The sequence below is a fragment of the Sceloporus undulatus genome, chromosome 2 (assembly GCF_019175285.1).
Source record: "Sceloporus undulatus isolate JIND9_A2432 ecotype Alabama chromosome 2, SceUnd_v1.1, whole genome shotgun sequence".
NCBI classification, from domain to species: domain Eukaryota; kingdom Metazoa; phylum Chordata; class Lepidosauria; order Squamata; family Phrynosomatidae; genus Sceloporus; species Sceloporus undulatus.
In genome coordinates this window covers 215,008,657-215,022,466 of record NC_056523.1, presented here as the reverse complement: position 1 = coordinate 215,022,466, position 13,810 = coordinate 215,008,657, and the positions used below count along the sequence as shown (strand labels likewise).

Genomic DNA, 13,810 nt, shown 5'->3' with positions numbered 1-13,810 from the left:
ACTGGATCTAATAATAATAATAATAATAATAATAATAATAATAATAATAATAATAATAACAACAACAATAATAGATTTATTTCTAGCCCGCCCTATCATGGAGAATTTGAGTGGGTTACAACAGTAAAATACATCAAAGTTACAATAAAATGAAATTAAAAAATCAATCCCTATGCCCACCCCCCGATCCCAATGTTAAAACAAGATTAAACAATCATAATATAAAAACAGTAGAACAATAAAAAACATTTGATTAAAATTTGAAAGAAAATAGGCACATGAGGAGGCATTTTCATGGATATGATCATGTTCATGTCAAGTTCGTATCCAGATCTCTATATTCAGATCTCTATATTTCTATATCTCAATATCTGGGGAGGGGTAACTAAGTTGGAAACGCCTGCCGGAAGAGATGCTTCTTGAGTGCTTTCTTAAAAGCTGTCAGAGTGGAAATGTGGTGGATCTCCTCCGGCAGGTCATTCCATAGCTTTGGAGCAGCAGTAGAAAAGGCGCTCTGGGAAACTGATGTCAGTCTAGATCTTTTGGGCTGTAAGAAATTCTTCCCAGAGGACCTTAGTGTGCGGGACAGACAGTAAGGAAGAAAGTGTTCCTTCACGTATTCTGGACCCAAGCCACGTAGGGCTTTAAAGGTACAGTCATCCCTCCATATTTGCAGATTTGATTATTCACGGATTTCATTAATATGTTCTCTACAGGACTGTCTAGGTCAGGGGTAGGCAACCTGCGGCCCGCGGGCCGGATGCGGCCCGGCGAGGCCTTGGGACCGGCCCCAGCCCAGTCCTGCCGCCGATTGCCGCCGGGGCCTTTGGGGGGCAATTGTCTATAGAAACCTCATAAACATGCATTTATATTAACATTTTTTAAAAAATCAGCAAATTTTTTCGCGTGTCCTCCATTTTTTTTAAAAAAAGTGTCTTCCATTTGAAAATTTTGTCCTACATTTGTCCTGGTTTATTTATATATTTAATTCTTCAAAAATTATTTAATTATTTATTTTTTGGCTTCGGCCCCCCAGTTGTCTGAGGGACAGCAACCCGGCCCCCGGCTCAGAAAGATTGCCTACCCCTGGTCTAGGTCCTCCAACTTTAACTAAAAGTTGCACTGAAAGACCTAGAGATTCCTAGAGAGAACACTCTACTAGGCATTTGTAGCTACTCCAGTGCTGTTCTATGGTCAGTGTATGTTGGACATTGACCACAGAGTTGCACAGGAGGACCTAGAGAGGTGTCCTCTCAGGGAAAAACATGGTGTTTTTGTTATTTGCGGTTTTTCCATATTCACGGGGGTCTTGTTCCTAGCGAATATGGAGGGACAACTGTAATCACTTGTACCTTGCCCAGAAACTAATTGGTAGCCAGTGGTGGGACTTCAAGACTGGTGTTATATGATCATTTCTAGAAGTCTTGAATCTATTCAATTAGTTACATTGATACAGAATGGCTATATTTAAGCAACGTTGTTCAGCTTCCCAATACTCTTTATTTCTTTTGAATGGGGAAAGTGCCCATCAGAAGCAATTTAAAATATCTGCCCCTTCAACCTATTAATAGCTTAAACATTTCCCTTAGTATTACTTGCTCAACAGCATCAAAAATATAAACGTAGTTGTTGGATTTTGAGTTTAAAATTTCTGATCTCCTGGGTGGAGCTAATAGCAGCAAAAATTGGAGCTGACAAGTTTTTTTAAGCCCACAGTACTGGTCATCTGCTAGACCATGACTTTACTAGATGGGCTAATAACATATTAGCTTACTGGAAATCCTAGAACATATTAGCTTATTGGAAATTCTGTAGGTCAACAGTGGGGGTGCTTCTTTGTGGGCCATCAGATTCTCCCTCCATCAAAAAAAGGCAAAGCCTGGAAGCTCAACTGCCTCATCTACTGCCAAGTGTTAAAAGAAGCTGTCTTCTTCTTGCATCTGACATATCCCTAACTATATTGTACTTTTCTGTGGACTGTAACTATAAAACACTTTGAGATCTTACTTAACTGAAAATATGGCACAATAAATAAAGCATGCTAACAAAATAATAAAGTGGCTCTTTGGATCCCAGCTGATAAAAAGAAAAGGCTATTCATTGCAAATATATTTTTAAATTAAAAATGATTTTATCTTGCTTTTCCATTAAAAGAAATGAACAAAGCAGTTCATGGAGTAGCACTGGATACAGAAGTATAATTTAATACAGAGTATTCAATGTAGTTTAACAGTAGCTTTGGTTTTCATTCAGATTTACACATATGTTTTATATTAATGAATGTGACTTGAACAGAAATGTCATTTCATTTTGCATGGTTCATAATTTGAACCGAAGGATCCAAAAGTGAAAAACTACATAGATGTACAGCAAACACTCAATACCTTTCAATCTAGCATCTAGAAGAATGAGCTTATTCACACATACACTATCAAGAGTTGGCCAACTGGATTTGCATGCATAATAATAAAGTTGGAAGAGACCGCAAGGGCCATCCAGTCCAACCCCCTGCCATGCAGGAAATCCAAATCATAGCATCCCCGACAGATGGCCATCCAGCCTCTCTCTGCTTAGTTCTTTCAAACTGTATGTTTGACATGACTGAAAAAAGCTTGAAATGTACATAGCATAAATCCTATTCTCCAAAAAATTATCTGCTTTCAGAAAACACTACTTACTTGAGTCATTTGAAACCTGTGATTCTTTCTGTGATAATTGTGTTGCACTATCAACGTCGTCGTCATCATCTGTGGAAAAGAAGGTCTTCTTTAAACATTTATGGCTCAAAACAATTGATAAAGTAACTGCTGCAGTGAAAACAATGATTTCCAATATTCCTCTTCTAACATATATCTAATTGGAACTGTAAGGGAAGTGAGTACACCAGTGGCATTTATAGACATGAGAAATAAACACTGACCTCAAAAGCACTGAGATAGGAATGAATTAGTGAAGTTCTTTTCAAGTTAGCACTCTCAGTAGTTATCCCTCCCCCACCACACTATAAAAATGACAAGAGGAGCCATATTACTGAAACCAGATATTGCTTTATAAAATGAGAAAAACTTCAGAAAGAGTTAGAAACACTTGAAATCCATGTGAAGTAAATAACAGGAGGAAGAGGAAACAAATAACCTTAAAATATAATTTCAGACAACTTTCTCCTCTTACACAAAATACGTTTTTTACTAAATCTATTTGTTAGTCTCAACTACATTAGACCCACTGAGTCAATCGATGAGTAAATCAGCACTCATGTATTCCAAGTATTTAATTACTATACTCCATCTGAGACTGGTAACTAGCTTTAAGGCATAATTTCAAAAAGACAGCTATGTAAACATCCTGAGTCATTTTATAAAGGTTGTGGTAAATATTCACAAAGATGTTTTAAGATCTATTCAAGTTCATGTTATCATGCAAAACTGCAATGAAAAAAGTTTTTTTTCCATTAAGTCCATACTCTGTCTCAGTCATTAAACAAAACAGAGACTGTAGTCAAGAAATCCGAAATCTGAGACTCAGGTCAAATGTAGACACAGGGAGAAAAGCCAGCTCACTCCTGGGATTTCCCAACTGGCAGAGAGAACATTCTGACCATGCTGCTGTCTCCCACAACAGGCTGAAAACCAATCACCACCCTCTCCTGCTGCAAGGACAGACCTACCACAACAGAGCAATTGTTGCTACAACCTACACTAAATCATTTTTTTCCCTATTCCAATACAAATGAATGCGCACAAGTGCATAGATGCTCCACTAGCAGCAGCTAATCACCTTCCTTGTCCTACTCACCCCCAGCCCATCGGATAGCCCATGTGACTTTCTGTATGATCAATCAACTGCCTGTACAGTACATCAGTGCAGCCAGTGTAACACTGGCATGGCACAATCATGGAGCCCCGTTTTATTGTGCTCGCCTCCTGCAGTTCAATGACTGGAGTAGAGGGTTGCTACCATGGGGGGTCCAGCTTAGGAAGATCCAAGGCAGTCTCCAAGCCCTCCTTGAACAACATTCACCTGTCCAGCTATGACATCCCCCCTATAAATACCCCCTTTCACTCTCTTTCTCCTCATGACCCCTGTTGGACTGGCCAGTTTGTAAATGTTTTTATTAAATTCAATTTGTTGTTGGTAATATGATGTTTTGATGTCATTTCGCTTCACAGGGTGTGCAATGGGCCACTGGTGCAGCTGACCACTCATGCACTTGTGCGAACAATTTGCAGGTGGGCAACAAAACAACTATGGCCAGCAATGGTGCCGGCAGCAACCTGGCCCCTTCCTTGTCTTTGTGCTGAAGCAAACAGGGGTTTTCCTCCTTGTGTTATGCTCCAAAATATGGGTTGGAGCCATTTTCCTGTCATTCCAGCCATGTCATCAAAACAAGGCATGGGCATTTCTTTCAGCCTGTGTGGACAAGCCCTTAGAAAGGTAGCTGTGAAGGAAATGGATTAGATCCCCAACTGCAAAGATATACAGTTGGCCCTTCTTATCCACAGATTTTTTATCCTTGGATTCAAGCATCCCCATCTTGAAAATATTTTTAAATATGGCCTGTTACAGACTGCCAAAATAAAGCTGCTTCGGGTCTCTTTGGAGGTATGCTATTTAAATGATATATGCATCCTAAGAATCCGGAAACTGCACCAAAAGCTGCACTCCAGTGCTTAGGAATGGAGTGTGGCTTTGGTGCGACCTCCGGACTCTTAGGACCCATGCATCATTTAAATAGCATATCTCCAGAGAGACCCGAAGCAGCTTTATTTTGGCAGTCTGTAACAGGCCTATATAAATGCCAATAAACAAACCTTGATTTTGCCATCTTATATAATGGGCACCATTTTACTATGTCACTGTATTTAATGGGACTTGAGCATCCACATCTTTTGGTATCCGTGGGGGGTCCTGGAACCAAACCCCAGCAGATACCAACGGACCACTGTAAAATTAAATACCAAAATCAGGATCTCCCATGCCGAAGAATAAATAATCTTCCCTTCAAAGCAAATTCACGCACAAGGCATTGTCATTGTTTCACCAATGTGAATCTCAAAACTGAAGGCCAAGAGAGAATACAACCCTGAAATGCAGTTATTTTTTCTTTAAATAACAATATATACAAAAATGCTAGAAATATATATTAAGACAAAACAATCGTTTCATGTATGAACAAAACACTAGGTACTTCTTACAGAAGTGCTGATAATGGAGGCTTTGGTACAAAAAAAATGTTTCAGGATAGAAACAAAGCGCATGTGCCATCCTGAATACATACAGAAATCATCATGCCTAATTTTTGCAGGTTAAATGACAATGACTGAACTTGGGCTACTGTCACACTGCAGAATTAATGCAGTTTGACACCGCTTTAACTGTCATGGCTCCATTCTATGGATCATGATCTCAAAAACTCATTAACTCTAGCAGTACAATTGACTGAAACACACTTTAGAAATAATCCTGTTTGAGACTGTTTTAACTGCCCTGGCTCAATGCTAGGGAATTTTGGAAATTGTAGTTTTGTGAGACGTTTAGGCTTCTCTGTCAGAGAATTCTAGTGCCATAATGAACTGCAATTCCCAAGCTTCCCTAACGCTGAGCCAGTTCAAGCAGTCTCACACTGGATTATTTCTCCAGTGTGTTTTAGACCAATGTAAAATATGTTTCCTCCGAAACTCATTAAGTCCAGTGGGATTTTCCATGTAAAAACTATGTTTAGAATTGCAGCCTAAACATAAATAAGATACAGTCAGCCTCTAGGGCAGCGGTTCTCAACCTGTGGGTCGCGACCCCTTTGGGGGTCGAATGACCCAGTCACAGGGGTCACCTATGACCATCAGAAAACACATATTTCCGATGGTCTTAGGAACTGAGACGAAAATAATTTTATGGTTGGGGGTCACCACAACATGAGGAATTGTATTAAAAGGGTCACAACATTAGGAAGGGCAGAAAACACAACAGAGATCCTGTACATTATATGTTAAATCTTTAATCGTCCCAAGGACATCTTCAGATCAGATATTTGCTTTAAATAACTACTGATACTATAAGAGCATGTCCATTTTTACAACCACTAATAATCACTTTCAATTATGATTCCGCCCTTCCCGCCCCCCACTTTAAAGCAGAGCAATCTCCTGGGCCAGTGAACAGCTGCATCTTTTAAATAAATGCCTTAATAAGGCACTATGCTTATATCTGTTGTAAAGAACTTAGCATATTTCAGGCAACAAAGGCCAAGATTTTATAAACTGTGCTCATAGGTAAACCAGGATCCTTCCAGTCTATCCTTCTGCTTTCAGTAACTATCAAACAAATCTCTCTGGAAGCTTACAAAACAGAAGCATATGAAGGCTGATGGTGATGGTCGCCTCCTGTTCTTTGTTCTCAATAATGTGTCTAAAAATGTAGATTATATTTAGGCATCCTGACTAGTTAACCAATGACAGACCTATGTATATAATTATGTACCTAAGTGATGACAGATACATCGTCATAGGCAATTTGGATGACATGTATGTACTTGGAGAGAGAGAGAGAGAGAGAGAGAGAGAGAGAGAGAGATGTACTCTAGGTGGCAGTAAAATATTTTTCTTGAAATTCAACTGTCTTTTCAGTATAGATAAAGCAAATGAAATACAGGATGAAAAAATGAGCAGTTTAACCATTACGGAAGCTTTTCCATGACATGAAGATAAGAGATACATACTAAAAGTCTATAGTCTTTACTGTTACATTGTTACACGTTTCTCAGTTAAGTATAAAAAGTAACCAACCTTTTACCATATCCTGCAAAAGAGACCAATCCTTTAATTTCAGCTATTCAATGAAAAATTAGTTACTTTCTAAAAATGTTTAAAATCTAATGTGAAGCTATCAATCCTGCTGTACATATGCACTATGTACAGCAGTCACATTTTCAAAATGTAAAGAGTGTATCTTCGCATTTCAAATTTGACACATCCTCTTGGATCTTACCTTTTTATGTCTATAGTATCTTTAATAAAGATACTCCAGGCTTCAGAAAATCACTTATTCTCATATTGGCTGCAATCAAATTGTCAGAAGTGTGGGAAACCTGAATGAGGATGTAGGACTACGTGTTCTCTATTCCCATTCTTATTTAGTTAAAAATGAAGATGTTTTGGACAATAAAACATTTCTGCTTTTAATAGTAATAAAAATCCACTAAATTGGTAATTAAACAAGTTTATCTATTTAGAATTTTACCTGTTTCTGTTTGTAAGCTTTCTGATATTCGAAAACAGTGCATTTTGCTGAAGTTGCGAGAATATAAGTGCACACAGTTTGGAGGAAGAATCATGCTTCTTAGCCTTCCAAATGTACATTCTGGAGGTACAATCACATAGCAAGCAGCATGAGCCTATAAAAAACACAGAATCAAGTTCTTGTAAAGTCACGTCTAATTTTATTTTGTGTGTATTAGAGTTGCGTCATTTTAATTCAAGACAGCAACTGATCACCCAATTAAGTTTCAGCACTTTAATGAATCTATATCAGGGATGGGAATTGTTCAGGCTTCCAAGATGCAATTCCTGGCAAATCAACTAGCACAGTCAATGTGATGGATACTGGGAGCTGCAATCCAACAACTTTAGATAATCCCCACAGCTGATCTATACAGTATTTGTGAAAGTGCATACGAGATGGTAAACAAGACGGATGAGAGAAAAATTAGGATCTCATGCTTCTTTTTCAAGCCATTTTATTTCATATATACTTACGAACATTTCATAATTATTTTGTGCCCCTTAATAAGAACAATACCATCAGAAATCAGATTTCCCCAAATACAAACTTCCTATATGAGATCAGGGAAATCCACACAAACAGGAGAATTTAATTTCAAAGGAGAGAAGATATAGAAAGAAACATATACATGGACCAGTGGTTCATAGTGAAATGAATCCATATACAGGATTCAGGTTCACTAGTTGTGCTAAGCCTCTACTATACTAGCTATATTTCAGACATTCTAGTTTATCACTTTAAAAATACTTCCAACTGGTTTTTCTTCCTATTTTCAAAGGAAGCACAAATGCCAACTTTCACCTCTCTGTAGAAAGTTATTGATCTCATTTTTTCATTTAAAAAAGCTGCCTAAGAAGACAGTCCTTCAACTAATAAAATTTAATGAGTAGCAAAAATAATATATTAGAATTATGGAAGCACTGCTACTGGTTGTCATTAGTCTTTGCTTTTACTGCTTTACTAAGGATGATAAAATACTAGCTAAAATGCCCTCTGATCTTCTGTGTCTCTATAATACAAAATACCTTTTTCCTTGTTATTCCTGACTTTGTTAGATTATGTGCAAACCTAATTCAGTTGAAGTGCTCACCAAGGTCTGCTCTTAAGAGTAAAGAGGTTGAGCAAGTGAGGAACACTGATGCTTCTCTATGCTAGGCTGAAACACTGGAAGTATGTCCAACTAAAAGAAAAGTGGAGGCAGAGTGTAGCAATCAAACACCAGCATACAGATTATTGGCATATCTCTTTTGCTTTTTAAAAGCACATCTATATCTTTCATACATTTCATATACAGCTGAGACAAATGCATGTATAAAGGGACAAGTCTGCCACTGATTTTCTAAATTGGTCCTAAACATACCTGTATGCAAATATTTTAGATAAAAGCATACAGGAAAGAAAAAGAGCTAAAGGGCAAAACACACCACTTTCATGCAGGGGGTCCCAAATTCAACTTCTGGCCACTTCCATCCAGATAAATAATCTTGGTTACTAAGACTGTAAAACACATTCGATGGAAACCTTGGAGATCTTCTGCCAGTCAGTCTAATCATTGGAACATGAGCTGACACATTCATATGTTGCTATGATCTTTCTCTCTTTCTCACCCTCTCTGGAGAGTGAGATAGCATGCACAAGAGTGAAAACTGCTGCACACCAAGCAAGCAAAAATAATAGTCTAAACCTGAGTACATGGAGACATTGCTGAAAAAGTAAATTCTATATTACTACCAATTACTAGTCTAATGTTGTAGCTCAGAAACAAAAAAAACTGTATTTTTACAGTATTTTACAAAATCTACAGCTCTAATTTTGTGAATTTTGGGAATTCTGGGAACTGTAGTTTTATTAGACATTTAGCCTTCTCTGTCAGAGAGTTCTGGTGTCACAATAAACTACAATTCCCAGGATTCCCAACACTGAGCCAGGGCAGTTAAAGAGGTCTCAGACTGGATTATTTCTGCAGTGTATTTTGAACCTAAGCGACTCTTTTAGGCTTTCAAAAAAAAAAATGTAATGTTGCACTGCCCCAGGTATATTTCAGTATTTTGTTGTATTTACCATAAAATATATCCCCATGGTCTTCCTTGGGAGTTTTAGTGTACATTACCTTGATTATCCTAATTAAAAGCATTAAATCAAAGCATCAAATTTGGAAATTATGAAATGTGTACATACCAAAACACCACACCATTCACATCTCATACCCGAGAGCACCTCTGAAGAGCCACATGTTTTCTTGCAGACTTTGCAACGTGCACCTGAAGGAAGATTTCCCTCTCTCCAGTGATGATGGTATGTATCCTGTTAAGCAGCACAAACAAATAAATTACTTCCAAAAATGTACTGTGAGGTTGTAATCACATATTTGTGAAATACAGTGGGCTCTTGGTATCTGCTGGGTTTGGTTCCAGTCCACCCCCCATGGAAACCAAAATTCGTGGACGCTCAAGTCCCATTATATATAGTGGGGTAGTAAAATGGTATCCCTTATGTAAAATGGCAAAATCAAGGTGTGCTTTTGGGAATAATATTTTCAAACAATGAAGGGCTAACTCTATGGATGCAGAATCCATGAATATGGCAGGTTGACTGTAGTTAACAGTAGCTATATTTGATATATGAGTGTAGAAGCTCTCAAAAATTATGAAAACACACACTTGTATATATTATAAGCACAATGACAGAAGCTTAGCCTTAGAACACAGGAGGGAAACCCCTGGGCCAGGAGCCCACGGATGCCCCAAATCCATCCCAGAAGTTCTGTCTTATTATCTCCATATGTCTATCCACCATTGGGTAGGCATATGAGATGGGAGATAATGAGTTCAGCCTGATGTATTGAGATGGTGCTTTCAGGCCCAGCTAAGAGCACTTGGCTGAGTTCTTCTTCCCCATGCTGATAAAGGTGGGGAAATCAAAAGGACTATCTTTCAGCTAGTGCTCCCAAAAGTTCCTGTAATCCAGCAGCAAAGACTGCTTTACCCAGCACAAAGATGGGGTCAAGAAGCAATCAAAGCTCCAGGTGGAATAGCTCCAATTGCTTCTTGGCCAAGGACTTAATGATGTCACTTTTTCATGTCCTCCAATGAAATCCAGCCAACATACAAAAGTGAGGTTAGAATCTATCCATTCCCAACTTCAGACTTAAGGATTTAAGCGTCTCCAAATAAATTTACCCTACATTCTTTAAACAAAATAATAATAATATTGTACTCACATGATCCTGATGACCATCTTGATGGCACTGACGGCAGTCACTGCAAGCAAATGGGGCACAATCTGTATGTACATGTAACTCACACACTGGAAGGAAAATAAAAAGGAGGACTCAGATCATTTATTTTGTATTGAGTTTTATCTCTGTTTATCTTGTTTTAACCTTTACTCCCAAAAGATCTCACTATTATAATAAGGAAAATAATGTATGTATGTATGTATAAATATAGTATTCAAAACCCAGTTTCAGGTGTAGATCAAGAGGAATACAACATAGGTATAAAGGAACATAATGCAGGGCTAAACTAAAATTTATACAATTCACTTAGCAACTATGTAAATTGGATTTTGAAAAGCAGTAGATACAGGGAGGCTGAACTGGGTTTCTGACTGCATCAGGGACCAAGGTTTTTAGAAAACCTTCCTCTCCTGCCAGTTTCCTGAACTAGACTGGATAGCCTCTGTCTCTATTCACATTTTTTAAAAATCAATTCAGCTGCTGATTGCATGTGTTGTGCCCAAGCTAATTTGGTCCTAAGTTGCAGAAAACACACCCTTCACATAAAAGATTCCTACTGCGGGCTGTAGGTTTCCCTGAAGATTCTCAGAGGAAGATTTCTGGGAAAGACTTTGGGAGAACCACTATTAGTCAAAGCCCATATGGTGGCTTAGATGCACTTGAACAATGGCCTGGCCCTGCAGAAATAAGATGTATGTGAACCTATATTAGAATTTTATCTCGAAAGTTAACTTCTGAAACCACCTTTCTTATCCTCTCAACAAATAATAAGCACTCAATCAAAAATCACTGATAACTCTTGGGGACTAAGGAGAGGACAAAGAATTTCTTCAAGGCCTTGTCTACATGGGTTATTTAGTTTCATTTCTCCTGGGCTCACTGCGTCCTGTTTACATGGTGCAGGGTCAAAAACCCAAATCAAGTGTGGACTGTCTTCAGTACACCCACACTCAGTTGGGTCTTTTTCTGCACATTTCCCCTCCTCCATTACCAGCTCCTACAGCAACAAAGGGTAACTGCCTTCCCACACAGTCCCTGTGAGAAGCACCACAACTGTGGGCACGAGTTGCTCTGAGGCCAGAATGAGTCACCCAGCGTCAAAAACATAGGTGGGTCCCTTGTGACCTCAGCATCAGTGCAGGCAATGAACAGGAATCACATGGGAAGGCAGACACCATTGTTGCTGAAGAGATCACACAGGTGACAGGGGGAATTTGGGGCCAGAATAATCTGGGAGAAAGGAACCCAAAAGACTGCCTTTTTTTTCCCCCAGTAAGACTTTCTTCTGTCAAGTAAATCTGTGTATATCCTCCCAAAATACTAGCCATTGTCCCCCAAAACCATGCCAGCTGCAATGTGACTGACTACCAGTAAAGATCAGAATTAGGTTATGTAGGTAGGAGTATGATCCATTATGTCTCAGCCATACCTTCACAATGAAATGCTGGAGACTCTAACGGCTTCCTGCACACAGCACAGAATTTTCTTTTATAATGTCCCGGAGGTCCTAAGCAATGTGCAACTGGAACCTGTACAAGGTGTAAAAAAAAGATTTCACTGTATAGTAAACTCTGAAAATCTACAGGTGCCGTATAAAATTAAGTAGGCAATCAAAAGGAAAGGAAAAGAAAGGAAAAGAAAAATTGGGGGGATTTTAACTTTTGTCTATTCAGTCAATACCCAATCAGACTCACTGTCTCATTCTCAATTGTGCATATATAACATACAAGTACAGAAGTGAAATACATCTCCATCTGATATCTTTCACTTGCAAATTACACAGTAGTCACGAACATGCAGCTTGGTGAAAGCAGTGGAAAAGCACTGCAGAGTCAGTGATTTCAAATAATTACCCCACTTTGAGGTCACTAAAAAGGGGGTGAGAAGGACTTGGGCAAGCTGGTTCATCTTCCCCCACTCCCCAAAGGCTGGATGATATCATATTGTGTAGCCATGCCCAAGTGAAGCATTTCCAACCAGTACTGTTGGCTCTCCATATCCATGGAGTCTATATCCATAGATTCAACCATCCACAGCTTGAAAATATTCAAATAAATAAATAAATTCCAAAAAGCAAGCCTTGATTTTGCCATTTTATATAAGAGACATGCCATCGTATTTAATGAGACATGAACATCCATGGGTTTGGGTATCCACAGGGGGTCCTGGAACCAAACCACACCAGATACCAAGGGTCCGCTATACTTCAGCCCCCTCAGGACCAGCTCCATGTATTCCACTCCCTCTTTTCCAGTGTAAGGATCTCAAGGGAGCAGAACAAAGTTGGCACAGTATGTGTGTATGTACCTTCAAGTCGCTTGTTGACTTATCATGGCCCCATAAATTCCACAGAGTTTTCCTAGGCAAGGAATCACAAGGTCCCCTGGGAGGTTTATGCACCCCCTGGCCTCCAACAGTTTCCCACTCTAGGACCATAGCCCGCCTCAAACACACTAATACAAACACTGGTCTTTCATCCAAATTTTTTCAGCAACAAGAAAATGTCTTACAGAGCTTGGCTACTTTGGAGAGTTGTTGCAAGGTTTATTTCAGAGACATAGTTGTGTTAGCCTAGAATATCAGTATGCAAAGGGGTCTTGTAGCACTTTTGAGACCAACTGAGCAAAACAATTTGTAGACTGAGTTTTTGTAGACTGCTTTCATAAATGCATCTGAGGATGTAGACCAAGTCTATGGAAGCTTATGCTACAACCTCTTTCCCTCAGTTAGGCTGCATGCACTGCAGAAATAATTTGTTCAACACCACTTTAACTGCCATAGCTCAATGCTATGGAATTTTGGGAATTGTACTTTTGTGAGACATTTAGCTTTCTGTCAGAGAGTTCTGGTGCCACAACAAACTACAAATCCCAGTATTCCATAGTACTGAGTCGCGGCAGTTAAAACAATGTCAAACTGGATTATTTCTGAAGTGCGGATGCAGTCTCAAAAGTGCTACAAAACCTTTTGCATACTGCAAAGCTTACTGTTATTGACATGTATTGTTAATAATAATAATAATAATAATAATAATAATAAACTTTATTTATGTTTTCCCGCCTCTCCCAGTGGATCGAAGCGAGGTTACAGACTAAATAAAAGCACAAAGAGTTTACATCAAAATTCAATTACAAACAGCTAAAGACAATAAAATATCCAACATCAGACAATAACAATAGCATCAACAAGCAAGGCAGGGATAATACACAAACAGTAAGTGTTTTGTCTTTATATTAGTTAATCCATTGATATAGTCAACTCAATCCAACTTCAATGAGCACAAAAGCATCATCA

The 13,810-nt window shown here is 38.7% G+C and overlaps 1 protein-coding gene across 1 annotated transcript in view; it reads right to left on the bottom strand.

The window, feature by feature from the left end:
- DGKQ (diacylglycerol kinase theta) overlaps positions 1 to 13,810 on the bottom strand; it is an 87,931-nt gene that overhangs the window by 31,674 nt on the left and 42,447 nt on the right. The window contains exons 3-7 of the mRNA XM_042453333.1: positions 11,946 to 12,045; positions 10,499 to 10,584; positions 9,457 to 9,582; positions 7,237 to 7,390; positions 2,679 to 2,747 (exon numbers count right to left, since the gene is read on the bottom strand). Of these exons, the coding sequence (XP_042309267.1) occupies positions 2,679 to 2,747; positions 7,237 to 7,390; positions 9,457 to 9,582; positions 10,499 to 10,584; positions 11,946 to 12,045 (535 nt within the window). The remainder of the gene's footprint in view (positions 1 to 2,678; positions 2,748 to 7,236; positions 7,391 to 9,456; positions 9,583 to 10,498; positions 10,585 to 11,945; positions 12,046 to 13,810) is intronic.